This window comes from Heterodontus francisci, chromosome 2, assembly GCF_036365525.1.
Source record: "Heterodontus francisci isolate sHetFra1 chromosome 2, sHetFra1.hap1, whole genome shotgun sequence".
Lineage (NCBI taxonomy): Eukaryota > Metazoa > Chordata > Chondrichthyes > Heterodontiformes > Heterodontidae > Heterodontus > Heterodontus francisci.
In genome coordinates, this window is record NC_090372.1 from 116,959,334 (window position 1) to 116,986,226 (window position 26,893).

At 45.4% G+C, this 26,893-nt stretch overlaps 1 protein-coding gene across 10 annotated transcripts in view; it reads right to left on the reverse strand.

The window, feature by feature from the left end:
* Positions 1–26,893, reverse strand: part of ppp1r9a (protein phosphatase 1, regulatory subunit 9A) — a 358,146-nt gene that overhangs the window by 63,306 nt on the left and 267,947 nt on the right. For all 10 annotated transcript variants that reach the window (XM_068009859.1, XM_068009863.1, XM_068009853.1 and 7 more), the window contains exon 10: positions 9,407–9,599. In XM_068009859.1, the coding sequence (XP_067865960.1) occupies positions 9,407–9,599 (193 nt within the window). The remainder of the gene's footprint in view (positions 1–9,406; positions 9,600–26,893) is intronic.

Sequence of the window (26,893 nt, forward strand, 5' to 3'; positions counted from 1 at the left end):
ATAGAGAAACATAGAAAATGTGGATTCAATACAAAAATTAATTCCTTAAAGACTGCAGTACAATTTCTGAGACATATTCAAAAGTGACATTAAAGCTTTAGTCATAGAGTCGTACAGCATAGAAACAGGCCCTTCCGCCCACCGCGTCCATGCCGATCATAATGCCTATCTATTCTAATCCCACCTGCCTGCATTAATTCCATATCCCTCTATGCCTTTCTCATTCAAGTACCTGTCCAGATGCATCTTAAATGTTACTACTGTTCCTGCCTCCACCACCTCCTCTGGCAGCTCATTCCAGATGCCCACTATTCTTTGTGTGAAAAATTTACCCCTTTGATCCCCCTGAAACCTCCTCCCTCTCACCTTAAATCTATGCCCTCTAGTTTTAGTCACACCTACCATGGGAAACAGACTCTGGCTATCTACCCTATCTATGCCTCTCATAATTTTATATACCTCTATTATGTCCCCTCTCAGCCTCCTTCGCTCCAGGGAAAACAGACCCATCCTATCTAATCTCTCTTTATAACTCAAGCCCTCCAAAACAGGCAACACCCTTGTGAATCTTTTCTGCACCCTCTCTAGCTTAATCATATCTTTCCTGTAGTGCGGCAACCAGAACTGCAAACAGTACTCCAAGTGCGGCCTAACCAACGTTATGTACAACTGTAACATGACGTCCCAACTCTTGTACTCAATGCCTCGGCCGATGAAGGCAAGCATGCCATACGCCTTCTTCACCGCCCTGTCTACCTGTGTTGCCACTTTCAGGGAACTATGTACTTGCGTAGTTTATTTACTTGCTTTAGTTTATTTAAGAATATATCTACAGATCCCAGGTAATATCAATATTGCTAATGCACCTGTCACCCAAGGTCACACACTCTGATTCTCCTTAGATTTTCTGCAAGAACTCCTTTGCACTTTGTAAGGGCTTTGCACTTACTTGATGGCACAGGCAAGAATCAGAACACATATGAAAATGCAGCACAAACTACATCCTATCACTCTTCTACATATTGCATTACAGTAACCAATAACATTTCAACTCAGCAGAGTTTATGGGGTTTCCTGTTCTCTCAGTTTTACATATTAAACATAATGAAAGAAAAAAAGACTTGCATTTATCACAGAATTGTTACAGCTCAGAAGGAGGCTATTCAGCCCATCGTGTCTGTACCAGCTCTCCGATTGAGCAATTCACTGAGTGCCACTCCTTGCCTTCGCCCTGCAACCCTGCACATTCTTACTTTTCAGGTAACAGTCTATATCCCTTTTGAATGTCTCGATTGAACCTACCTGCACCACATTCTCAGGCAGTGCATTCTAGACATTAATCACTTGCTGTGTCAAAAAGGTTTTCCTCATGTTGCCATTGCTTCTGTTGCCAGTTACCTTAAATCCATGCCCCCTCATTCTTGATCCTTTCATGAGTGGGAACGGTTTCTCCCTATCTACTCTGTCCAGACCGATGTTTTTGAATACTTCTATCAAATCACCTCTCAGCCTTCTCTTCTCCAAGGAAAACAGTCCCAACTTCTCCAGAAGTTCCTCATCCCTGTAACCTTCTTGTGAATCTTTTCTGTACTCTCGCCAATGTCTTCACATTGCTAAAGTGTGGCACCCAGAACTGGCCATAATACTCCAGCTGAGGCTGAACTAATGTCTTATACAAGTTCAACATAACATCCTTCCTCTTGTACTCTTTGCCCTTATTAATAAAGCCTAGGATACTGAATGCTTTATTAACTACTCTCTCAACCTGTCCTGTCACCTTCAATGACTTATGCACATATACACCCAGGTCCCTCTGCTCCTGCACCCACTTTAGAGTTGTACCCTTTATTTTATATTGTCTCTCCATGTTCTTCCTACCACATAACAACTTGATGCAAGTGGGAATTCGGTATAAAGGGGGAAGAAGGTGCTGATTTTTATTCTTAACAATAGTAGCTGATGAGTGTTCTTTTGTTTCCAAGTTAGGAGACTGTAACGTGCTATTATTTTACTAAATTAGTAACTAGTTAACTAATCAAATATATAAATAAGGATAGACAGGCATGGCAGGGCAGGTGGTGCACCGTGATCGAATGTGGGAGTTTGTGGAAAGCTCTGCAATCCCGGACAACCATACGTTAACTGTCTGTGGCTTGAGCAATCTTGGCTCAGAGGTGTTGAGCTGGAGTCCGAGCTGCGGGCATCGTGGTGCATCAGGGAGGGGGAGTGTTACCTGGAGACATGTGCGGCAGCTCACTTACATGGAGGGGGTAATGGCATCCGGCGCCACTGCGCAGGCGCCATTTTTAAAGGGCTTCAAGCCCTGACAGGTAATATAAATTTTTAAAGAGTACTGCACATTGAATTTAAATTCAAACAGTCAATTAAAGATCAACGCCCCTCTTCCACACCCCCCCCCCCGCCCCCCCACAATGACCAACCAAGGTATTCATTCCCCTCCCCGGCTGCAGAACATTCTGAAGGGGGAGGGTGAACAGCCAGTTGTCGTTGTGCACATAGGCACCAATGATATAGGTAAAAAACGGGATGAGGTCCCACAAGCAGAATTTAGGGAGTTAGGTGCCAAGTTAAAAAGTAGGACCTCAGAGGTAGTAATCTCAGGATTGCTACCAGTGCCACGTGATAGTCAGAGTAGAAATGAAAGAATAGTCAGGATGAATGCGTGGCTTGAGAGATGGTGCAGGAGGGAGGGGTTCAGATTTTTGGGACATTGGGACCGGTTCTGGGGGAGGTGGGACTATTACAAATTGGACGGTCTACACCTGGGCCGGACTGGAACCAATGTCCTTGGGGGTGCTTTTGCTAACGCTGTTGGGGAGGGTTTAAACTAATGTGGCAGGGGGATGGGAACCAAATGAGGTCAGTGGAGAGTAAGGATGTAGTAACTAAAGCCTGTAAGGAACTAGATAATGAAGTCCGCGTGACTAAGGAAAGAGTAGGCAGGGAGCAGATGATGAAAGCAAAGGGACTGGTGGTCTGAGGTGTATTTGTTTTAATGCAAGAAGTGTAGTAGGTAAGGCAGATGAACTTAGGGCTTGGATTAGTACCTGGGAGTATGATGTTATTGCTATTACTGAGACTTGGTTAAGGGAAGGGCATGATTGGCAACTAAATATCCCAGGATACCGATGCTTCAGGCGGGATAGAGAGGGAGGTAAAAGGGGTGGAGGAGTTGCATTACTGGTCAAAGAGGATATCACAGCTGTGCTGAAGGAAGGCACTATGGAGGACTCGAGCTGTGAGGCAATATGGGCAGAACTCAGAAATAGGAAAGGTGCGGTAACAATGTTGGGGCTGTACTACAGGCCTCCCAACAGCGAGCGTGAGATAGAGGTACAAATATGTAAACAGATTATGGAAAGCTGCAGGATCTATCCCAGGTTACTGTGGGAAGCGAGAGAGGAAATAGTTGGGGCCTTAACAGATATCTTTGCAACATCCTTAAACACGGGTGAGGTCCTGGAGGACTGGAGAATTGCTAATGTTGTCCCCTTGCTTAAGAAGGGTAGCAGGGAAAATCCAGGTAATTATAGACCGGTGAGCCTGACGTCAGTGGTAGGGAAGCTGCTGGAGAAGATACTGAGGGATAGGATCTATTCCCATCTGGAAGAAAATGGGCTTATCAGTGATAGGCAACATGGTTTTGTGCAGGGAAGGTCATGTCTTACCAACTTAATAGAATTCTTTGAGGAAGTGACAAAGTTGATTGATGAGGGAAGGGCTGTAGATGTCATATACATGGACTTCAGTAAGGCGTTTGATAAGGTTCCCCATGGTAGGCTGATGGAGAAAGTGAAGGCGCATGGGGTCCAAGGTGTACTAGCTAGATGGATAAAGAACTGGCTGGGCAACAGGAGACAGAGAGTAGCAGTGGAAGGGAGTTTCTCAAAATGGAGACGTGTGACCAGTGGTGTTCCACAGGGATCCGTACTGGGACCACTGTTGTTTGTGATATACATAAATGATTTGGAGGAAAGTATAGGTGGTCTGATTAGCAAGTTTGCAGACGACACTAAGATTGGTGGAGTAGCAGATACTGAAGGGGACTGTCAGAGAATACAGCAGAATATAGATAGACTGGAGAGTTGGGCAGAGAAATGGCAGATGGAGTTCAATCAGGGCAAATGCGAGGTGATGCATTTTGGAAGATCCAATTCAAGAGTGAACTATACAGTAAATGGAAAAGTCCTGGGGAAAATTGATGTACAGAGGGATTTGGGTGTTCAGGTCCATTGTTCCCTGAAGGTGGCAACGCAGGTCAATAGAGTGGTCAAGAAGGCATACGGCATGCTTTCCTTCATCGGACGGGGTATTGAGTACAAGAGTTGGCAGGTCATGTTACAGTTGTATAGGACTTTGGTTCGGCCACATTTGGAATACTGCGTGCAGTTCTGGTCGCCACATTACCAAAAGGATGTGGATGCTTTGGAGAGGGTGCAGAGGAGGTTCACCAGGATGTTGCCTGGTATGGAGGGCGCTAGCTATGAAGAGAGGTTGAGTAGATTAGGATTATTTTCATTAGAAAGATGGAGGTTGAGGGGGGACCTGATTGAGGTGTACAAAATCATGAGAGGTATAGACAGGGTGGATAGCAAGAAGCTTTTTCCCAGAGTGGGGGATTCAATTACTAGGGGTCACGAGTTCAAAGTGAGAGGGGAAAGGTTTAGGGGGGATATGCGCGGAAAGTTCTTTACGCAGAGGGTGGTGGGTGCATGGAACGCATTACCAGCGGAAGTGGTAGACGCGGGCACGATAGCGTCTTTTAAGATGTATCTGGACAGATACATGAATGGGCAGGAAGTAAAGAGATACAGACCCTTAGAAAATAGGCGACAGGTTTAGATAGAGGATTTGGATCGGCGTAGGCTTGGAGGGCCGAAGGGCCTGTTCCTGTGCTGTAATTTTCTTTGTTCTTTGTTCTCTCCATCCCACATCCCCATCAAAAATCTTTTGTCGGTCCCGACTATTCAGCCCCAAACTTTATTATCTTTGCTTTTCAACCCCTTCCCACCATCCCCTCGGCCAATCTTGACAGTTTTCCCCACTCCACCGCCCCCCCACCCAAATCCTGAAAACTTCACTCTTCCCCCCCTCCCCAACAGTGTTCCGCCTTGGATCTCCATACCAAGGTCCAAAGGCGTGGGACTTCTGACAACCGGCCGGAATATCAGTGCGGGATGGCCGTCACTACAAGGTAAGTAATTGTTAATTCATTTTACTTTAATCAACATATTTAAATAAAGTCTCCACTGCCTTGCGGCAGGGAGGCCAACACGAATCCTCGCCGCTGCCGGCAAAATGGGGCAGGGCCTTCCCAGCATCAAGGCCCGTGGCAGGCCGCTCCCGGAAGGATATTCCAGGCACCCCTCCCCCCACCCCCCCCCCGCCGCCATGACCCCTGACACTTGTTTCAGTAAGAGTCACACCCCTTCGGTTAAGTAGTACTTTAGAGTTGACCAAAGGTGAGGAACAGGAGGGTGTGACTGAGTCATGCAGGTATAGGGATTCAGGATGTAGTGATGGAGGAGCCTCCGCCTCGGACTTCGAATCACAGGTCTGAGGTACTTGCTGCTGTGTGGATGCGAACAAGGACAGTAAAGTGGATGGGCAAACTGATCAGAGCACCATGGTGCAGGAAGCCATTCAAGTGAGGGAATGGAAAGGAATGTATAGCCATAGGAATGTATAGTCAGGAGGATAGATACTGCTCTCTGTAGCCATGACCAGGAGTTCTATAGGTTGTGTTGGCTGCCTGGTGCCAGAGTCAGAGCCATGTCCTTGTGGCTGTAGACAAACCTGGAGTGGGAGCGGGGAGGATCCAGTTGTCATGGTCCACACATGAACCAACATAGGTAGAATTAGGAATGATGATCTGCTGAGAGTCTTTGAGGAGTTAGGGTCCAAATTAAAACGCAGAACCTCAAAGCTAATAATCTCTGGGTTGACACTTGAGCCACGCGACAATTGGCATAGGGTCAAGCAGATTACAGAATTAAACGCGTGGATCAAAGCGTGGTCTGGGAAGTAGGGGCTTTGATTCAAAGGGTACTGGCATTGGCGAAAGATGGAGCTGTTCAGCTGGGATGGCCTCCATTTAAACCGGGCTGGGATTAGTGTCCTGGCGAACCTTACAACTAGGACTGTGGTTAGGGTTTTAAACTAAGAGAGACGGTGGAGGGGGTCAGGTGAAGGGAGATTTAAAAATCTAGAGAGAAAAGTCGAGGCAATAAAGCAGTGTAGCGATTTGGGTAAAGACAAGCAGAACGTGACAGGAAGGGACAGAGAGTTTAATGGTATTAGTGCATCAACGAATAAGGTCCTTGATAAGATTAGTCAAATAAAATAAGGGCTCTTTATCAGAATGCACAAAGCATTCATAGTAAGGTAAATGAACCAACAGCACAAACAGAGATAAATGGTTTAGATCTAATCGCCATTACAGAGAGATGGTTACAATGTGACCAAGGTTGGGAAATAAATATTCCAGGGAACACAACATTTTGAAAGACAGAATAGAAAAGGAGGAGTAGCCCTGATAGTAAAGGATGACATAAGGACATGATTGAGAAAGGATCTTGGGTCAGAAGATCAGGAAGTAGAATCAGTATGGTGGAGATTAGAAATAACAAGGGTCAGAAAATGCTGGTGGATATCGTTTATAGGCCCCTTGACACTAGTTATACAGTTGTACAGAGCATTAAGCAAGAAATAATTGGAGCTCGTAACAAAGGCAATATAATAATCATGGGGGACTTTAATTTTCATATAGACTGGACAAATCAAATTGGCAAAGGCAGTCTGCAAGAACAATTTGTAGAATGCTTTCATGTCAGTTTTTGGAACAACAGGTGGTGGAACTAATAGGGATAAAGCTATCTTAGATCTAGTATTGTGTAACGAGGTGGGTTTAATTAGTATTCTTCTGGCAAAAGATCCTCTGGAAAAAAGTGATCACAATACAATTGAATTCCATATTAAGTTTAAAAGTGAAATACTCCAGTCCCAAACAAGAATCTTAAACTTGAACAAAACCAATTGCATAGGTATGATAGGAGAACTGGCAAAGGATGATTGGATAAATAGACTTAAAAGCATGGCAGTAAATATATAGTGGGAAACATTTGAAAGAACAATTCAAAACGTTCAACAAAAATACACTCCATTAAACAAAAATTCAGCAAGAAAGATCCATCTGTGGCTTACCAAGGAAGTTAAGGATAGTATTAGATTAAAAGAATAGTAGTAAGCCTGAAGATTGGAAATGTTTAGAAAGCAGAAAAGGGCAACCAAAAAGTTGATAAAAGAGAAAAAGTAGAATGAGAGTAAACTAGCCAGGAGTAAAAAATGATTGCAAGACCTTTTAAGTATATATAAAATAGAGTAGCTAAAGAAAATACTGGTCCTTCAGAGACAGAGGCAAGAGAAATTATCATGGGGAATGAGGAAATGGCAAAGACTTTGGACAAATATTTTTGTGTCTGTCTTCACCGTAGAAGACAAGAATTACATAACAGGAATAAAGGATAACCAAGGAGCTATTAAGAGTGAGAAACTTAAGGTAATTAATATCAGCAGAGGAAAAAGTACTGGAGAAAATTAAAGGAATAAAAGCTGACAAATCCCCAGGACCTGATGGCCTACATCCAAGGATTCTAAAAGAGGTAGCTGCAGAATCTATTATTAAGGAAGTCTTAACAATGCATTTAGATAACCATAGTATGATCAGACAAAGTCAGCATGATTTTACAAAAGGGAAATCATGTTTGAGGAATTTATCAGCCTTCTTGAGGATGTAACCAGTAAGGTAGATAAAGGGGAACCAGTAGATGTAGTATGCTTGGATTTCCAAAAGACATTCAATAAGGTGCTGCACAAAAGGTTAATATGCAAGATAAGGGCGCATGGAGTTGCAGGTAATATATTAGCATGGGTGGAGGATTGGTTAGAGGACAGGAAACAGAGAGTATGGATAAACGGGACATTTTCAAGTTGGCAGGCTTTGATTAGTGGAGTGCCGCAAGGATCAATGCTGGGGCCTCAGCTATTTACCATCTATGTTAATGACTTAGACAGAGACCAAGAGTAATTTATCTAAGTTTACTGATGATACAAGGTTAGGTAGAAATGCAAGCTGTAAAGAGGCTGCAAACAGATGATGGTTGTCATCCTTCCATCTACGAAAGATGATGGACACACAGCAAACAATCCATTTAGGTTTGGTATCTTGGTGCATCTTCGCTAATTGCTGTGAAGGCCAATCCTTGAGGTAGGGTTTGCCACAAGTGCTGCACATGAAGCTGCCACGTGATGCTGTGAGTTGTTGTTTTTGATATTGGTGCCGATTGCCAAGCTGCTGTAGCAACTGGTCATTGTGGTAGTGCACACCAGTCCACAGGATGTGTCGCCATTTCCCTCTTTCACCAGCTAGTGACTCCCAAGTGCAAAAGTCGACATTTAGGGCCTTCATGTCACACTTGCAAGCATCCTTGAAGCGGAGTTTTGGGTGCCCCACCGATCGTCTGGCCGTTGATACCTCACCATACAGAAGGTCCAAAGCTACCAAGGTTTGATTAGTGCCAACACACTTGGGAGCTCTGCCTTTGAGCGGACTGCCACATTTGTGATTTTGTCCTGCCAGGATCTACCCATAATATGCCACAGACAGTGAAGATGGAAATTATTGAACTTCCTTTCCTGGTAGCTGTAAGTCACCTATGTTTCACAGCCATACAGCAATGTGCGGAGAACACAGGCCTTATAAACCATCAGCTTGGACCTAAGGGTCAGCTTCATATTATCCCATGCGCATTTCGCAAGTGGGCCAAAGGTGGTAGTTACTTTCCCTATGTGTGTATTGAGCTCTTCATCAAGGGACAGATTGTCTGTCCCATGGACCCAAGGGTCCAAAGAAATATAGACAGGTTAATTGAATGGGCAATAAGGTAGCAGATGAAGTATAATGTGGAGAAGTGTGAGGTTATTCACTTTGGTAGTAAGAACATAAAAGCAGAATTTTTTTTAAAAGGCACAAAACTTTTAAATGTTGATGTTCAGAAAGATGTGAGTGTATGCATACAAGGTGCACAGAAAGTTAGCATGCATGTACAACAAGCAATTAGGAAAGTAAATGGCATGTTGGCTTTTATTACAATGGGATTGGGGTAAGGAAGTCTTGGAACAATTGTACAGGGCTTTGGTGAGACCACAGTTTTCAACTTTTACTTAGTACTCAAGCTTTCAATTAGAAGCTGAAAATTCTCTATTTTAGAAACTCTTTTCATATCTAATGATGGATCATCAATAATTGCTTTTTTTTAAACCAGTTTCAACAAACTAAGAAGGATTATAATGCTAATTATCCTTTACTTAAATAAGATCTCCCCACCTTCAACTGAACTGTCGAGGTGACACTCCTGCATTCTTGTCACGCTATCAATAGCTTTAAGTGGAGGCTTTCTCTTGGTATCCACACGTGATGTTCTCCTTTCCTGCTCCTCTCCAAAGATGTTGTTATTGTTGTTCACTTGCGTCCCATTGGTCCTGGTTAATTTTTGAAGCTCAACCTTCAGTTCTGTAATCTAGAAAAAGAGAATTTTTGTTAAGGGTAAAACAGATAGTATCATAAACAAATTAGGTTAATTGGTTCAATCTATTAAATAAGGAAGTGAGAGTCTTAAGTTAGCATTAACATCCCTTTGCAAAGCATTATATAGCTTGTTATAACTGTTATAGCTAGGGCCCTACCAAATTCAGAGTCAAATTCTACAAATTTCACAGTCACAGCATTTTAGGAATCGTGAATTTCACTATTTCACATATTTAAATTGTAAATTTCATGGTGTCACAACAAACCATGAAAATGAACTATTTAAAAAGACAAGGGAGATTTCTGGTTTCCAATGGCATTTATTTTATACTCAAAAACTATTGTAAAAAGCTGACTATAAACAGGTCACATTCTTTAGTCATTGAAGTCAGTGGTTGAATGAGAGCATGGCGCAATCTGCAACTGTCTTTTTCTTCATTCCCCATCTCTGCGCTGTGAACACCTATCTATATTTAGACACAGCTCTCTCTGTGTTCACAGAGCTTGTTGGAATTGTCAGACAGCACCGTGCTAGCCTTGCAAGGTGGGGGATTCTGCTTTCCACAGAGTTCCAAAACTGTAGCACAAGAAAAGTACAATCTGTTTCTTTTACAATACTTTTATAAGCAGGAAGCTCCAGCCTACACTTCTTGTCAAAGCAAGAGATCGCATCGAACAAGTTTAAATCCACCATCAACAGGTGCATTTGTGCAGGGTCAAAGATGCACACAACTTTCAGGAATGCCACAGAAGGTTGTTGAAACCTCTGAGCTGCTTTTTCTTCACCGCTTGACTTTTGCCCGTAGTGGTAATATTATTTGAGCTTCTTTGAAAACACCTGTTGAGCACAGGCATTTAATTCAGTGTCATCAGAATGTTTCTCATCTGACTGTACTTCAGCCCAGAACAATACCTCCATTATTTTATTGTAAGCTTTGTCGATTGTGACTTGTCAAGATTCAAAACCAAGTGATTAAATCCATCAGTTGTGTAGAATTCTTGGCAACAAACTGAACTTCCTCATTAAGGTGAGAATCGTTTAGAAGGGTTACAATGTATGTTAGAACCTGTGTTTTCGATGTCAGTGTGATCTCTTCTGAGATGAAGTCTGAGTAGTATTTCAGGTGAGCTACACGATACTGTACTGCCCGAAACCAAGAATTCCAACGTGTAATTACTGGCTCTGAAGGAAGTACGATGTTTTGTTCCCCAATTTCAGCAGCATTTGTAATGTATTTCTTATGTTGAAGCTTACAGCTCGGGCAGTGTTTGAAGATCTTTTCAATGTAGCCAGCCAATTGTCGACTTTACCAAACTTGCTTTTCCACAGCTCACTGACAAGAGAAATCATGGTGCATTACATGTAATGTGGACAGCATTAAGCATTACCCTTGGAGCACAGATTTGAAAGGTTTTGCCATGTAAGTTACATTGTCACTAATAAAAGCAGACACTTTGTAGAAATCTGCACCGTATTTTGAAATGGTTTTGATTATTGCTTAGAAAACTGTGGTGCAATTAACAGCTTCCAAGTGGAAGCAGTCTGTGAGCACTGTTGTTAGCTTTCCTGACTGTACATCTTTGGCCGTACCAGACATAAAATCAAACAAAACCTTGTTATGACCAGGTGAGAAGGAGATCTAGGATTCCCTCTCAGCCTTCACCTGGTCTTACCTTAGCAGGGTTCAATTTTAAACACCCCATTTTTTTTTAGCTCCCCCTTAGTGAATCCTTGTGCACCAACTTCCAATTATAAGGCAAAGAAACTAGCCAGTAACAGGTTTTCTTAGGTTTAAAGAAAAAAGGTTGAACTTTATTAAACTTAAACCGGTTAACGCCTACGGATACGCAATGCGCCCACGCTAGCATGCATACGCAATACACACATGCAGTTAGACAGAAAAGAGAAGAAATAAAGTGGAAAAGTTTGAGGCAATATCTGAAGATGGTTTTGGTTACTGTTCTTCGTGCTCATTGTAAAATGCTTGATGGTAGGTAGGTCTTGCTTTTCGTTGGGGTCCAGTATTCGTCTTAAACCTTCTTCGATGTCGGAGACTTTTCTCTCTTGAAGTTCATGTGTCCTCAGTGGGTCCAGAGGTTTGTGAGAAAGAGATGGAAGCAGACAGGAGAGATCTTCTCACTCCAGGAGCAAACAGTCATTCTGAATGAAAACACTCTGTGGCTAGTTCAAAAAAACCCTGGACCAGCCAGTTAGTCATGTGACCCACTGGTTTAACTAGTCCTGGCTTTTGTGGATTGTATCACCTTAGCAGTCTCTGGAATGCTCTTCCTTGCACCTACAATGTCTGGTGATCAAAATCCACTGTGGGTTAAACATGTCAAGGAATGGTCCTTTTGTCTCCACAAGCACTGTCTGGTAGTATGCAAATATTTTTCAGCTAAGTGTCTGGCAGCCCTTGTTACAGGCCTTCTCTTCTTTCCAGCAAGTTTAAAATCAATGTTCATATGAAAAAATTAATAAGCCTCATTCTTAGCAGGTGGGGGCCTGCATGACACCTCCACACCCAGCAGAATGAAATGCGATTTGAGAAAAGCACTTTTCATTAAAAAGGGTCGAGAGAGAAAATATAAGATACAGGAAAAAGCATGCGTCTCTCTCTCTGTCATTCACATTCATTCAGAAAACCTAAGACTTATTACAGCCTTTCCACACAAAGAACAACACAGTGAATCAGTGGTTTCACCAAATGGTCTGCAAGACTTTCCCAGCTTAATCATACATCTAAATCATTACAATTTAATATTTTTAAAATGTAAAGTGATACCTTCAAGCACAGTTATAATAGTTGTTGGGGTCGTGGACTCCACTGGAGTCGTGTTGAGCCGGTGACCAGCAACACCAACAGCAATGCTCAGCTCCCAGTGGAGGAAAATGGGTCAATCGCTAAGACTCTACATTAATCGGATGGACCTGCATGGCGGCAAGGGACCGGCTTTCCTTGCCAGGCAGCGGATCGTGAGCCAGGATCCCGACATTGGCCAGAGCGCGTTTCCGAGGCCCTAAACCTCTGGATGGCGACCATGAGTGCAGCGTCATCCTGGAGGGCCAGGAGGACGCCGACATCAAGATGGTTGTCCTCACACCTTTCGACCTCGCACCCCCTTCCCCCCCCCCCTCCTCCCTCGCACCCCCACCCCCTCGTACCCCTCTGCATCCCCTTCCCCCTCACACCCCCTTCCCCTCCACCCCCTCCTCCCTCGCTCCCCACTTCCCCCAACACACCTCAACCCCCCACTCCCCCTTCCCCCCAAACCCCTCCCCCTTCCCTCTCCCTCCATGAAATCACACAGTTTACTTGTTCGGGCCCTTGCTCAGGGATAGGAGCTAACAACCCCATTGCCTTGTGGGCGTCTCGGGAGAGACCAAGGCTAAGGGAGTAAACCCTAACAGAAAATCCGGAGCAGAACCACGAAGGCAGTCATGTGTCACCTTTGGCATGTTTTCGGCAGTTCCTGCAGCCATACCGGTGCCAAACGTCGTGCTCTGCACTCCTTTGGACCCCACTAGGAAGGCCGAGAGGGGGGGTTTTGACACTTGGGCAACTCACAACCTCCATACATTCCGCCCAGGCATGCGCCATGGAGAGGTCACGCCATAGTCACCACACAGCAACCAAAACAACACGGAAGGCAGCAGTTACGAGTTATAAGTCCAGCTCAATTGGTGTAGAGATTGGGCGCCACGGGTTGCCTTTGTCAGTGGAAGAGGTCATCGCATCTCAGTGGACAGCTACCGCCCACCTCAAACCGGGCAGCCCCCGGTCAAAAAGGTTCTGTCCCACCACAGTCCACCTACTTCAATGGGTGCTGGGAGCTCAGGGTCATTGCCCGACAAGTGGACTGTAACACTGCACCAAACAACACAACAAAAAAAGGAAAGAAGGTACCAGCCCTTCATTTTGTAAGCTGGAACGTCAGAACTGTGTGCCCTGGCCTGTTGGAAGACCTTACACAAATCAGTGACTCTCGGAAGACCGCCATCATTAACAACGAGCTCAGTAGACTCAATGTGGACATTGCAGCATTTCAGGAGACACGCCTCCCTGCGAGTGGATCTCTAAGAGAGCAAGACCACACCTTCTTCTGGCAGGGTAGGGATCCTGAAGAACCAAGAGAGCATGGAGTGGGCTTCGCCATCAGAAACTCTTTGCTCAGCATGATAGAGCCACCTTCAAATGGCTCGGAACGCATACTGTCCATCCGACTGCTCACTGCCTCTGGCCCAGTACACCTACTCAGTATCTATGCTCCAACACTCAGCTCCCCACCTGAAGTTAAAGACCAGTTCTACGAGGAACTCCATAATATTAGTAGCATTCCTAATATCAAATATTTGTTCCTGCTGGGGGACTTTAATGCCAGGGTTGAGGCTGACCATGACTCATGGCCCTCCTGCCTTGGGCGCTGTGGCATTGGAAGGACGAATGAGAATGGACAGAGACTGCTGGAGTTGTGTACCTATCACAACCTCTGCATCACCAACTCGTTCTTTCATACTAAACCCTGTCACCAGGTTTCATGGAAACACCCAAGATCACTTCGTTGGCACCAGCTGGACCTCATCGTCACAAGGCAAGCCACTCTAAACAGTGTTCAAATAACATGCAGCCTCCACAGTGCGGACTGCGACACCGACCACTCCCTGGTGTGCAGCAAAGTTAGACTCAAACCAAAGAAGCTACATCACTCCAAGTAGAAGGGCGGCTCACGCATCAACACTAACAGAATTTCTTATCCACAGCTGTTACATAAGTTTCTAAATTCACTTGAAAAAGCCCTTCAAAACACTCCCACAGGGGATGCAGAGACCAAGTGGGCCCACATCAGAGACGTCCCATCTATGACTCAGCAATGACCACCTTTGACAAACGTGAGAAGCAGAATGCAGACTGGTTTCAATCTCACTTTGAAGAGTTGAAACCTGTCATAGCTGCTAAGTGCACTGCACTGTTGAACAAAAAAGCCCCCAGCTAACATCTGTAGCACTTAAAAGTAGCCAGAAGCGCTGCACAAAGAACAGCCAGGCACTGTGCAAATGACTACCTGCAACACCTATACAGTCGCATTCAGCTGGCCTCCGACACCGGAAACATCAGAGGAATGTATGATGGCATTAAGAGAGCTTTTGGGCCAACCAACAAGAAGATCGCACCCCCCTCAAGTCTGAATCAGGGGAAACGATCACTGACCAACGCAAGCAAATGGACTGCTGGGTGGAGCACTACCTAGAACTGTACTCCAGGGAAAATGTTATCATTGAGACCACCCTCAATGCAGCCCAGTCTCTGCCAGTCATGGATGAGCTGGACGAACAGCCAACAAAACTGGAACTCAGTGATGCCACTGATTCTCTAGCCAGTGGAAAAGCCCCTGGAAAGGACGGCATTACCACCGAAATAATCAAGAGTGCGAAGCCGGCTATACTCTCAGTACTCCATGAACTGCTTTGCCTGTGCTGGGATGAGGGAGCAGTACCACAGGACACGCGCGATGCCAATATCATCACCCTCTATAAGAACAAGAGTGACCGCCGTGACTGCAACAACTACCGTGAAATCTCCCTGCTCAGCATAGGGGGGAAAGTCTTCGCTCGAGTCGTTTTAAACAGACTCCAGAAGCTGGGTGAGCTTGTCTACCCTGAGGCACAGTGTGGCTTTCAAGCAGTGATCCACCATTGACATGCTGTTCTCCCTTCGCCAGCTACAGGATAAATATCGCAAACAACTGATGCCCCTCTACATTACTTTCATACATCTCACGAAAGCCTCTGACCTCGTCAGCAGACGTGGTCCCTTCAGACAACGAGCAAAGATTGGATGTCCACCAAAGTTACTAGGTATTTTCACCTCATTCCATAACAATATGAAAGGCACAATTCAGCATAGTGGTGCCTCATCAGACCCCTTTCCTATCCTGAGTGGCGTGAAACAGGGCTGTGTTCTCACACCTATACTGTTTGGGATCTTCTTCTCACTGCTGCTTTCACATGCGTTCAAGTCTTCAGAAGAAGGAATTTTCCTCCACACAAGATCAGATGGCAAGTTGTTCAACCTTGCCTGTCTTAGAGCGAAGACCAAAGTACGGAAAGTGCTCATCAGGGAACTCCTCTTTGCTGACGATGCTGCATTAACATCCCACACAGAAGAGTATCTGCAGAGACTCATCGACAGGATTGCGGCTGCCTGCAACAAATTTGGCCTAACCATCAGCCTCAAGAAAATGAACATCATGGGACAGGACGTCAGAAATGCTCCATCCATCAATATCAGCGACCACGCTCTGGAAGTGGTTCAAGAGTTCACCTACCTGGGCTCAACTATCACCAGTAACCTGTCCCTCGATGCAGATATCAACAAGCGCATGGGAAAGCCGTCCGTTGCCATGTCCAGACTGGCCAAGAGAGTGTGCGAAAATGGCGCACTGACACGGAATACTGAAGTTCGAGTGTTTCAAGCCTGTGTCCTCAGTACCTTGCTCTATGGCAGCGAAGCCTGGACAACTATGTCAGCCAAGAGAGACATCTCAACTCATTCCATCTTCACTGCCTCCGGAGAATCCTTGGCATCAGGTGGCAGGACAGTATCTCCAACACAGAAATCCTTGAGGCGGCCAACAGCCCCAGCACATAGACCCTACTGAGCCAGCGGTGCTTGAGATGGATTGGCCATGTGAGCTGCATGGAAGATGGCAGGATCCCCAAGGACACATTGTACAGCGAGCTTGTCACTGGCATCAGACCCACCGGCTGTCCATGTCTCCGCTTTGAAGACGTCTGCAAACGCGACATGAAGTCCTGTTGCATTGACCACAAATCATGGCAGTCAGTTGCCAGTGATCGTCAGAGCTGGCGGACAGCCATAAAGGCGGAGCTAAACAGTGGCGAGTCGAAGAGACTTAGCAGTTGGCAGGAAAAAGACAGAAGTGCAATGAGAGAGCCAACTGTGTTAACAGCCCCGACAACCAATTTTATCTGCAGCGCCTGTGGAAGAGTCTGTCACTCCAGAATCGGCCTTTATAGCCACTCCAGGCGCTGTTCCACAAACCACTGACCACCTCTAGGCACTTACCCATTGTCTCTCAAGACAAGGAGGCCAAAGAAGAAGAGATTACAGCCTGTCTTGGTAGCAGTGTTGCTTTAAACTGTCCTTTTTGGCATCCCAATAAACCTGTGGCTGTTTGTGGAAGTTTTTCTTCTGTTTGCCCATTTCCATGACTGCCTCAGTTCTTTGTTCCTGTTGCGGGGTGGGGGCGGGAAGGATTAATTAGCCCTAAATTGGAATTCTTTTGCTCAGTAGAGTCAGTAGTGGGTGGGTCTAACCTGAACTCCTGAACTGTCTTTCAGTGCATTGCTGAGTCACGCAAAGGCTTTTGACTTCAGGGTGATTCTTTTTTCTGACTGTGGGAGAGGATTCTTTGCTAATCTGTCCTCTGGGACACTCCTGCCTGTGGGTATTTGTGCAAACTCTACTGCGCTCCCCTGTGGAACTTGGACTAGGTGAGGCATCACCCTCACGGTTTCTCTACCCCCTGGAGGTCTTTCTTTGTCTCTGCAGGTTCCTGTAAATGCTGGTCGCAACTCTGGTGGGGTGCTTCTAGTGTCTGCATTTACATAGGAGGATGTGGCTTCTAACTTTTCAAATTTTATGGGGTTGGCTGACTGTACAGTAGGGGTTTTTATCCCGGATTCCTCCTGGACTTTCTTTAATCTTCCCTCTTGGTCGCTTTTTCCCCCTTCCCTTTCTAACCTATTGCCAGCCTTGTGCCTGCCTGTCCCCTTTTGTTCTCAGCGGGGGTCCCTTACAGTTCACCAGCCCTGCGCTGGAGGGTCCTCAACACCAGTACAGGACCTAGGGGTAAAGCCTGGCTCGGGTATAAAATTAAAATTCGACCCAGGTCCAACCTGACCACAGCCATCCCTAACCCGACCCGGGCCCGAGTCCTTTAATTTTTTTCGCGCCTGACCCGACCCGACACGACACGAATATCGTTCATCCGTTCCGGCAGCAGGCTATTCCTGCAGATGGAGTTGTGGGGGATCATGGGTAAGCCTGATCCCTTGACTTCCCGGAAGCAGCACTGTCCAGCCCGACCCAACCCGAACCCAAATGCTGGACTCGGAATACAGACCTGACCTGAACCCAAGACATGTAGTCGGGTCTCGTTGGGCTTGGGTCGGGTAGCCAGGCTTTACTTAGGGTTGCAGGTTTCACTGTAGGTTGGGGCAACTCCTGCAGTACTCCACCACATCTTTGTGGAGGTTTGGCCAGTCAAACAGCTGTCTTATGCGGGCTTTGATCTTTCGCATACCGGCATGTACAGCCACTGTAGTCTCGTGGGCCCTTCTTAATAGTTCTCTCCGGTACCTCTGCAGCACCACTAACTGGTGACCTACTGTCCACCCCTTGCTCTCAGGTCTGTGAGGAGAACTCTATTTCCTCATCAGTACCTCATTCTTTAAACAGTAGCAATCAGGAACTCCCTCTGCTTCAATTTCAGACTGGGCAGCCTGTGCTAACTCGCGCAACACTGGGTCGGCTCGTTGAGCCTCAGCTAGGGAAAATTTATTTAGTTCATTCCCGAGGTCTTCTAACTTGCCAAAGAAAGTCTCGGACAGACAGACCTCATGGTCATTTGCCTGCAGTGCCAATGCAGTTTCCTCTGGGGGTGCTGGTTTGATCATGGCCTGATTCATTACACATTCAGGGAAACTGCAGGGGACTGCTGGGCCTGTTTCTGTGCTGTATAACTCTATGACTGTCTCCTGCCACTGCCCTGTCTCGGGGCAGGTCAACCCTATCTAAAGGCAAACTAGGGACAATCTTTATGGTCACCAGTCCCAAAACTAGGTCACACTTCAGGTACAGGCATACACTGCCCTCCAATTCACCACCATTCTGGTGTTCACTGCACTCTCTGGGGGAAAGGCCAGGCCTTTTCCCAGTAAAAGGGATCGAGTGGCCCCTGTGTCCCTGAGAATTACTATGGGTTTGCTTGCCCCACTGGAGGGGTATGAGGTTACTCTCCCTTCAAATACAAAACCCTGATAGCCTTCAGGAATCCTATTAACTTTTCCTGCACTTGCAGTAGTAAGCTTCCTGGGTTGCACTCTTACTGCAGTTAAAGCTACAGCTTGCTCTGCTGTGCTTTCCATCAGGGTTTCTTCTTCACTGAGTGGATGTGCCCTGATTAACCCTACAGGTTTTCCCTTTAGCTTCCAGCAGTCAGATTTTAAATGCCTTGCCTTGTTACAATGGAAGCACACAGGTCTCCGGTCTCACTCCTGCTCACAGCACCTTCCTTTTTGGCTAGAGGAGGGCCCTCTGTATCTCCTGGTTTTCTTTCTCCCAGGACTGCTTGGGCTCCTATCACCTTCCCACCCTTTGTCCTTTGCAAATTTGTGGGGGTGACTAGGAAAGGTTCTCCCCTGGGAAACCAGCTTATAAATTAAAGCAAACTCATCAGCCAGGACGGCCGCTTGCCGGGCTCTCTGAACCCACTGCTCTTCTACATGGGTCTTTATGGAGAGTGGGAGAGAGTGTTTAAATTCTTCGAACAGAATTATTTCTCTGAGATTCTCACAGCTGAGCTGTACTTTAAGAACCCTCAGCCACTGGTCAAAAGCCAGCTGCTTACTTCTTTCAAACTCCAGATAAGTTTGGTTAGCTTGCTTCTTGAGGTTCTAAACGTTTGGCAATAGGCTTCGGTAACTAATTCATACGTCCCGAGGATAGCATTTTTGGTCTGTTCATAATTTGATGAACTCTCATCTGGCAACAGGGAATAAACCTCCTGGGCTTTTCCGGTTAGCTTGCTTTATAATAAAGAACAAAGAACAAAGATCAGTACAGCACAGGAACAGGCCATTCGGCCCTCCAAGCCTGCGCCGATCTTGATGCCTGCCTAAACTAACACCTTCTGCACTTCCGGGGCCCATATCCCTCTATTCCCTTCCTATTCATATATTTGTCAAGATGTCTCTTAAACGTCGCTATCGTATCTGCTTCCACCACCTCCCCTGGCAGCAAGTTCCAGGCACTCACCATCCTCTGTGTAAAAAACTTGCCTCGCACATCCCCTCTAAACTTTGCCCCTCGCACCTTAAACCTATGTCCCCTAGTAACTGACTCTTCCACCCTGGGAAAAAGCTTCTGACTATCCACTCTGTCCATGCCGCTCATAACGTTGTAAACCTCTATCATGTCACCCCTCCACCTCCGTCGTTCCAGTGAAAACAATCCGAGTTTTTCCAACCTCTCCTCATAGCTAATGCCCTCCAGACCAGGCAACATCCTGGTAAACCTCCTCTGTACCCTCTCCAAAGCCTCCACGTCCTTCTGGTAGTGTGGCGACCAGAATTGCACGCAATATTCTAAGCGTGGCCTAACTAAGGTTCCTTACAGCTGCAACATGACTTGCCAATTTTTATACTCTATGCCCCGACCGATGAAGGCAAGCATGCCGTATGCCTTCTTGACTACCTTATCCACCTGCGTTGCCACTTTCAGTGACCTGTGGACCTGTACGCCCAAATCCCTCTGCCTGTCAATACTCCTAAGGGTTCTGCCATTTACTGTATACCTCCCACCTGCATTAGACCTTCCAAAATGCATTACCTCACATTTGTCCGGATTAAACTCCATCTGCCATTTCTCCGCCCAAGTCTCCAACCGATCTATATCCTGCTGTATCCTCTGACAATCCTCATCATTATCCGCAACTCCACCAACCTTTGTGTCGTCCGCAAACTTACTAATCAGACCAGCTACATTTTCCTCCAAATCATTTATATATACTACAAACAGCAAAGGTCCCAGCACTGATCCCTGCGGAACACCACTAGTCACATCCCTCCATTCAGAAAAACACCCATCCACTGTTACCCTCTGTCTTCTGTGACTGAGCCAGTTCTGTATCCATCTTGCCAGCTCACCTCTGATCCCGTGTGACTTCACCTTTTGCACCAGTCTGCCATGCGGGACCTTGTCAAAGGCTTTACTAAAGTCCATATAGACAACATCCACCGCCCTTCCCTCATCAATCATCTTCGTCACTTCCTCAAAAAACTCAATCAAATTAGTAAGACACGACCTCCCCTTCACAAAACCATGCTGTCTCTCGCTAATAAGTTCATTTGTTTCCAAATGGGAGTAAATCCTGTCCCGAAGAATCCTCTCTAATAGTTTCCCTACCACTGACGTAAGGCTCACCGGCCTATAATTTCCTGGATTATCCTTACCACCCTTCTTAAACAAAGGAACAACATTGGCTATTCTCCAGTCCTCTGGGACCTCACCTGTAGCCAATGAGGATGCAAAGATTTCTGTCAAGGCCCCAGCAATTTCTTCCCTTGCCTCCCTCAGTATTCTAGGGTAGATCCCATCAGGCCCTGGGGACTTATCTACCTTAATGCTTTGCAAGACACCCAACACCTCCTCCTTTTTGATAATGAGATGACTGAGACTATCTGCACTCCCTTCCCTTGCCTCATCATCCACCAAGTCCTTCTCCTTGGTGAATACTGATGCAAAGTACTCATTTAGTACCTCACCCATTTCCTCTGGCTCCACACATAGATTCCCATCTCTGTCCTTGAGTGGGCCAACCCTTTCCCTGGTTACCCTCTTGCTCTTTATATATGTATAAAAGAGGCCAATTCTCAGCTGGCCATTTTAGCTGCCTTGCCAATTTCTCAAAAGACACAAAAATCACTTCCACATCTTCCTCATTGAATTTTGGGATTAGTTGAGATAGCTTTAACAATTCTATACCCAGCCCTGAATTATGCTCCTCCATATTGGCCATGCTTTCACTGGGGTTACGCTGTCGCCCCCCCTAGTTAACTCAAGCCGCTTCAGCTCTCTCTTCGCATTCCTTCTGGAAGGCTCTTTCTTTCTCTCTCTTTCATCAAATTCAAGTTTCCTCTGTTCCAATTGTATTTTTGCTGGCAATACCCTGTCAGAGTCTATTTCTAACCCTGTTTCTGCTTCTTCAGATTCAAGGGAAAAATGGTTGGCTGCTAGCCTTAGGAGTTCAGATTTCCTAGCCTTGCCACATACAGTGATCCCTCACTGCTCAGACATTTTCCTCAATTCCTCCATAGACAGTGCTTTGAATTTATCCCAAGTTACTTCACCCTGGCTTGGGGAGCTACTAGCTTCAGTTGCAGACATGTTAGCATTCAAACACAGACAACCACAAGAAAACCTGGATTGAAATCTTGCTCTTTTTTATTGGGAACAATTTGGCTTCCCACTTCCAATTTCTCTTGTCCGTCTGTGGGTAAAATCCTGGACGGTAGCCCCCAAATTTCTGTTACAACCAGGTGAGAAAGGAGTCTAGGGTTCCCTCTCAGCCTTCACCTGGTCTTACCGTAACAGGATTCAATTTTAAACACACTGTTTTTTTTAGCTCCCCTTTTAGTGAATCCTTGTTCGAAAATTACGGCACAGAAAGAGACCATTCAGCCCATCTTGTCTGTGTGGCCGAAAAAACTAGCCGCCTAATCTAATCCCACCTTCCAGCACCTGGTCCGTAGCCTTGTAGGTTTCAGGTTTCAGCACTTCAGGTGCATGTCCAGGTACCATGTAAAAGAGCTGATGGTTTCTGCATCCACCACCATTCCTGGCTGTGAATTCCAGACACCCACCACCCTCCAGGTGAAAATGTTTTTCCTCATGTCCCCTCTAATCTTTCTACCAATCACCTTAAATCTGTGCCCCTGGTAATTGACCTGTCTGCTAGGGGAAACAGGTCCTTCCTGTCTCCTCCATTTAGGCCCCTCATAATTTTGTACACCCCAACTAAGTTACCCCTCAGCCTCCTCTGTTCTAGGGAAAACAACCTGAGTCAAACCAATCTTTCCTCATAACTGCAACTTTCAAGCCGTGGCAACATTCTTGTAAATCTCCTCTGGACTCTCTCCAGAGCAATTATGTCCTTTCTGTAATGTGGTGACCAGAACTGTATACAATACTCCAGCTGTGGCCTAACCAGCGTTTTGTACAGTTCCAGCATTATATCCCTGCTTTTGTATTCTATACCTCAGTCAATAAAGGAAAGTATACGATATGCCTTCTTCACCACTCTATCTACCTGTCCTGCCACTTTCAGGGACCTGTGGACATGCATTCCAAGCTCTCTCACTTCTTCTACCCCCTCTCGATATCCTCCCATTTACTGTGTATTCCCTTGCTTTGTTTGCCCTCCCCAAATGCATTACCTCACATTTCCTAGGACTGAATTCCATTTGCCACTTTTCCGCCCACTCAAAAAAACCATTGCTATCATTCTGGAGTCCACAGCTATCCTCTTTACTATCAACTACATGGCCAATTTTTGTGTCATCAGCAAATGTCCCAATCATGCCTCCCATATTTAAGTCCAAATCATTAATATATACCACAAACAGCAAGGGACCCAACATTGAGCCCTATGGAACCCCACTGGAAACCACTTTCCATTCGCAAAAACATCCGTCGACTACTACCCTTTGTTTCCTGTCACTGAGCCAATTTTGGATCCAACCTGCCACATTCCCCAGTATCCATTGTGCTTTCATTTTTCTAACCAGTCTGCCATGCGGGACCTTGTCAAATGGCTTACTAAAATCCTTGCAGGCCACATCCACTGCACTACCTTCATCAATCCTCCTTGTTACTTACTCAGAAAACTCAATCAAGTTTGTGAGAAATGACCTTCCCTTAACAAATCCATGCTGACTATCACTGATTAATCCATGCCTAAGTGGCAGTTATCCTGTCTTTCAGAACTGATTCTAATAATTTACCCACCACCGAGGTCAGACTGACCGGCCTATAATCTTTTGGCCAATCCCTTGCACCCTTTTTAAACAATGGTACAACATTCGCAGACCCCCAATCCTCTGGCAGCTCGCCTGTATTCAGTGAGGATTTGAAGATGATCCTCAGCGCATCCGCTATTTCCTCCCTGGCTTCCTTTAACAACCTGGGAATCAATCCATCTGGCCCTGGCAATTTATCCACTTTCAAGGATGTCAGACTCTCTTGTACTTTCTCTCATTATGATTATTGTTTCTAATATTTTGTACTCCTCTTTAACTACATCATCCTTCTGCTTTGTGAAGACAGAGCCAAAAAACTCATCAAGAACCCTGCCCACACCTTCTGCATCCGCAAGTTCCCTTGTACATCTCTGATGGGCCCTACCCTTTACTTAGTTATCCTCTTGCTCTTAATGTACTGATAAAACATCTTTGGGTTTTCCTTGATTTTACCTGCCAATAATTTTCCATGTCCTCTCTTTGCTTTTCTAATTTCCTTTTTTACTTCACCCCTGCACTTTCTCTACTCCTCCAGGCTTTCTAAAGTATTAAGTTTTTTGTGACCGTCATAAGCTTTCTTTTTCTACTTTAACTTACCCTGTATGCTTCTAGATAACTAGGGGCTCTAGATTTGGCCGTACCACCCTTTACCTTTGTGGAGACTTGCCCATACTGTGCCTGCAGAATCTCACTTTTGAATGCCTCTCACTAGTTTGCCACTGATTTTCCTTCAAGTAGCTGAATCCCGTCCACTTTCGCCTGATCACCTCTGCGTTTCATAAAATATGCCTTTCCCCAATTTATAACTTTTACTCCTGTTTTATCTTTGTCCTTTTCCATGATTATGTTAAAACTAACTGTATTATGGTCACTATCTCCAAAATGGTCACCCACTGCTACTTCATCCACTTGCCCAGTTTCATTACTGAAGATTAAATCTAGAATTGCACCCCCTCTCGTTGGGCTTGTTATGTGCTGGCTAAAAAAGTTCTCTTGAATGCAGTTCAAGAAATTTGTGCCCTTCACACTGTTTGTATCCCAGTTAGTATTAGGGTAGTTGAAATCCCCAACTATTATTGCCCTATAGTTTTTGCACTCAGAAATTTACCTACATATTTGTTCTTCTATCTCCCTCACTATTTGGGGGTCTATAGTACACTCCTAATAGTGTGGCTGCCCCTTTTTTATTTCTGAAATCAACCCATATGGCCTCATTTGATGATTCATTTAGTATATCATCCCTCCTTACAGCTGGTATTGATTCCTTAACCAATAATTCTACACCCCCTCCTTTTTTATCCCCCTCTCTATCCCACCTCAAAACTCTATATCCAGGGATGTTGAGCTGCCATTCTTGCCCCTCTTTAAGCTGAGTTTCCGTTATAGCAATGATATCGTGTTGCCTTGTGTCTATCTGTGTCCCCAGCTCATCGGCTTTATCCACAGTATTTGGGTGGCAGGTCCAGTTAGGTTTCTGGTCAATGGCAACAGGAACCCCCCACCCCCACCAGGATGTTGACAGTGGGGGATTCAGCATTGGTAATGCCGTTGAATGTTTAGAGGAAATGGTTAGATTCTCTCTTTTTGGAGATGGTCATTGCTTGGCATTTATGGGATGCGAATGCTACCTGCCAATAATCAACAGGCGCGGACTGCTACGTTATTAGGTTCTCAACATAAAGGTACCAAACACTACGAGAATGATTGGTAAACTAAACAAAGGGTTCTTTATTACAGAATAATAGAATTACAGGAGAGCTCTGAGATACACCTGCTACCTGCTGACTAACACTGTTCCAACTACTGTCTCACATGTAAGCTTGTATCACTTCCCGTGATGATGTATACTAAACTATTTACATATTCAGTAGTATGTTAACTAGTATTAAAGCAGTTAAAACAATACCACAACACAGAATGTTTCATTATCTGAGGAGTTGTGAATGGTACTGAGCACTGCAATCAGCAGCTAACATCCCTACTTCTTACCTTATGATGGAGGGAATGTCATTGATGAAGAAACTGAAGATGGTTGGACAGAAGTGATGTCCTGGGGCTGAGATGAATGGCCTCCAAAAACCACAACCATCTTCCTTTGTGCTAAGTCTGAGTCCAGCCACTGGAAATTTTTTCCCCTGATTCCCATTGACTCAGATTTTACTTGGGCTCTTTGCTGCAACACTTTGTCAAATACTGCCTTGATATCAAGGGTAGTCACTCTCAGCTCACCTCTGGAATACAGTTCTTTTGCTTATGTTTGGACCAAGGCTGTAATTAGGCCCAAAGGAGCCTGGCGGAACACAAACTTAACATTGGTGAGCAGGTTATTGGTAAGTGCCGTTTCATAGCAATCCTACTTCTTCTGGTCTATAAGCAGTATTGGAAAGGCACTCAACTGTCGGATACAGACGTTTTCACCACTATTCAGTTGCCAGGATTCCTGGGAAATCCAGTCCACAGCCATTAAACTTAAAAGACAGCTAAAGTTTGAGCCACACAGCCTCATTAAAATATTTCAGTTGGAAACTGCCTCTGGAGGGCAGGTTAGTCACTCACCACCCAACCTGTCTCCATTAAAAGTCAAGGTTGCTGTGTTAGAGGTTTTCCCAGTTTGAATTTTCCAACACGCACCCGCCCGTCCCGGGAGGTCAAAATTCCTCCCATACATTCTTACAGCATAGAAGGTCGTCATTCAGCCCATCATGCTGAATTTTTGAAAAAGCTATCCATTAGTCTTATTCCACTGCTTTATCCTCATTGACCTGCAATTTATTTTCTTTTTAAGTATGTATCCTGGATAAGTGCAACTCCAATAACACTCAAGAAGCTTGGCACCAACTATGACAAAGCAACACTCTTGATCGACACCACATTCACCACCTTAAACATTCACTCCTTCCACCACCAGTGCACAGTGGCAGTAGTGTATACCATCTACAAGATGCACTGCAGCAACTTGCCAAGCCACCTTTGACAGCACCTTCCAAACCCATTACCTCTACCACCTAGAAGGACAAGGGCCGTAGACACATGGGAACACCACCACCTGCAAGCTCCCCTCCAACTCACACACCATCCTGACTTGGAGCTATATCGTTGTTCTTTCACTGTTGCTGGGTCAAAAACCTGGAACTCCCTCCCTAACAGCACTGCGGGTGTACCTATACCACGTGGACTTTACTGGTTCAAGAAGGCAGCTCACCAGCACCTTCTTAAGGGCAATTAGCGATGGGCAATAAATGCTGGCCTTACCAGTGGTGCTCACATCCTAAGAATGAATATAAAAAAATCCTTTTCAAAAATTACTATTGAATCTGCTTTCATCACCGTTTCAGACACCGCATTCCAGATCATAACAACTCGCTGCGTAAAAAAAAATTCTCATCTTTCTTCTGCTTCTTTTACCAATTATCTTAAATCTGTGTCCTCTGGTTACTGACCTATCTGCCAATGGAAACAGTTTC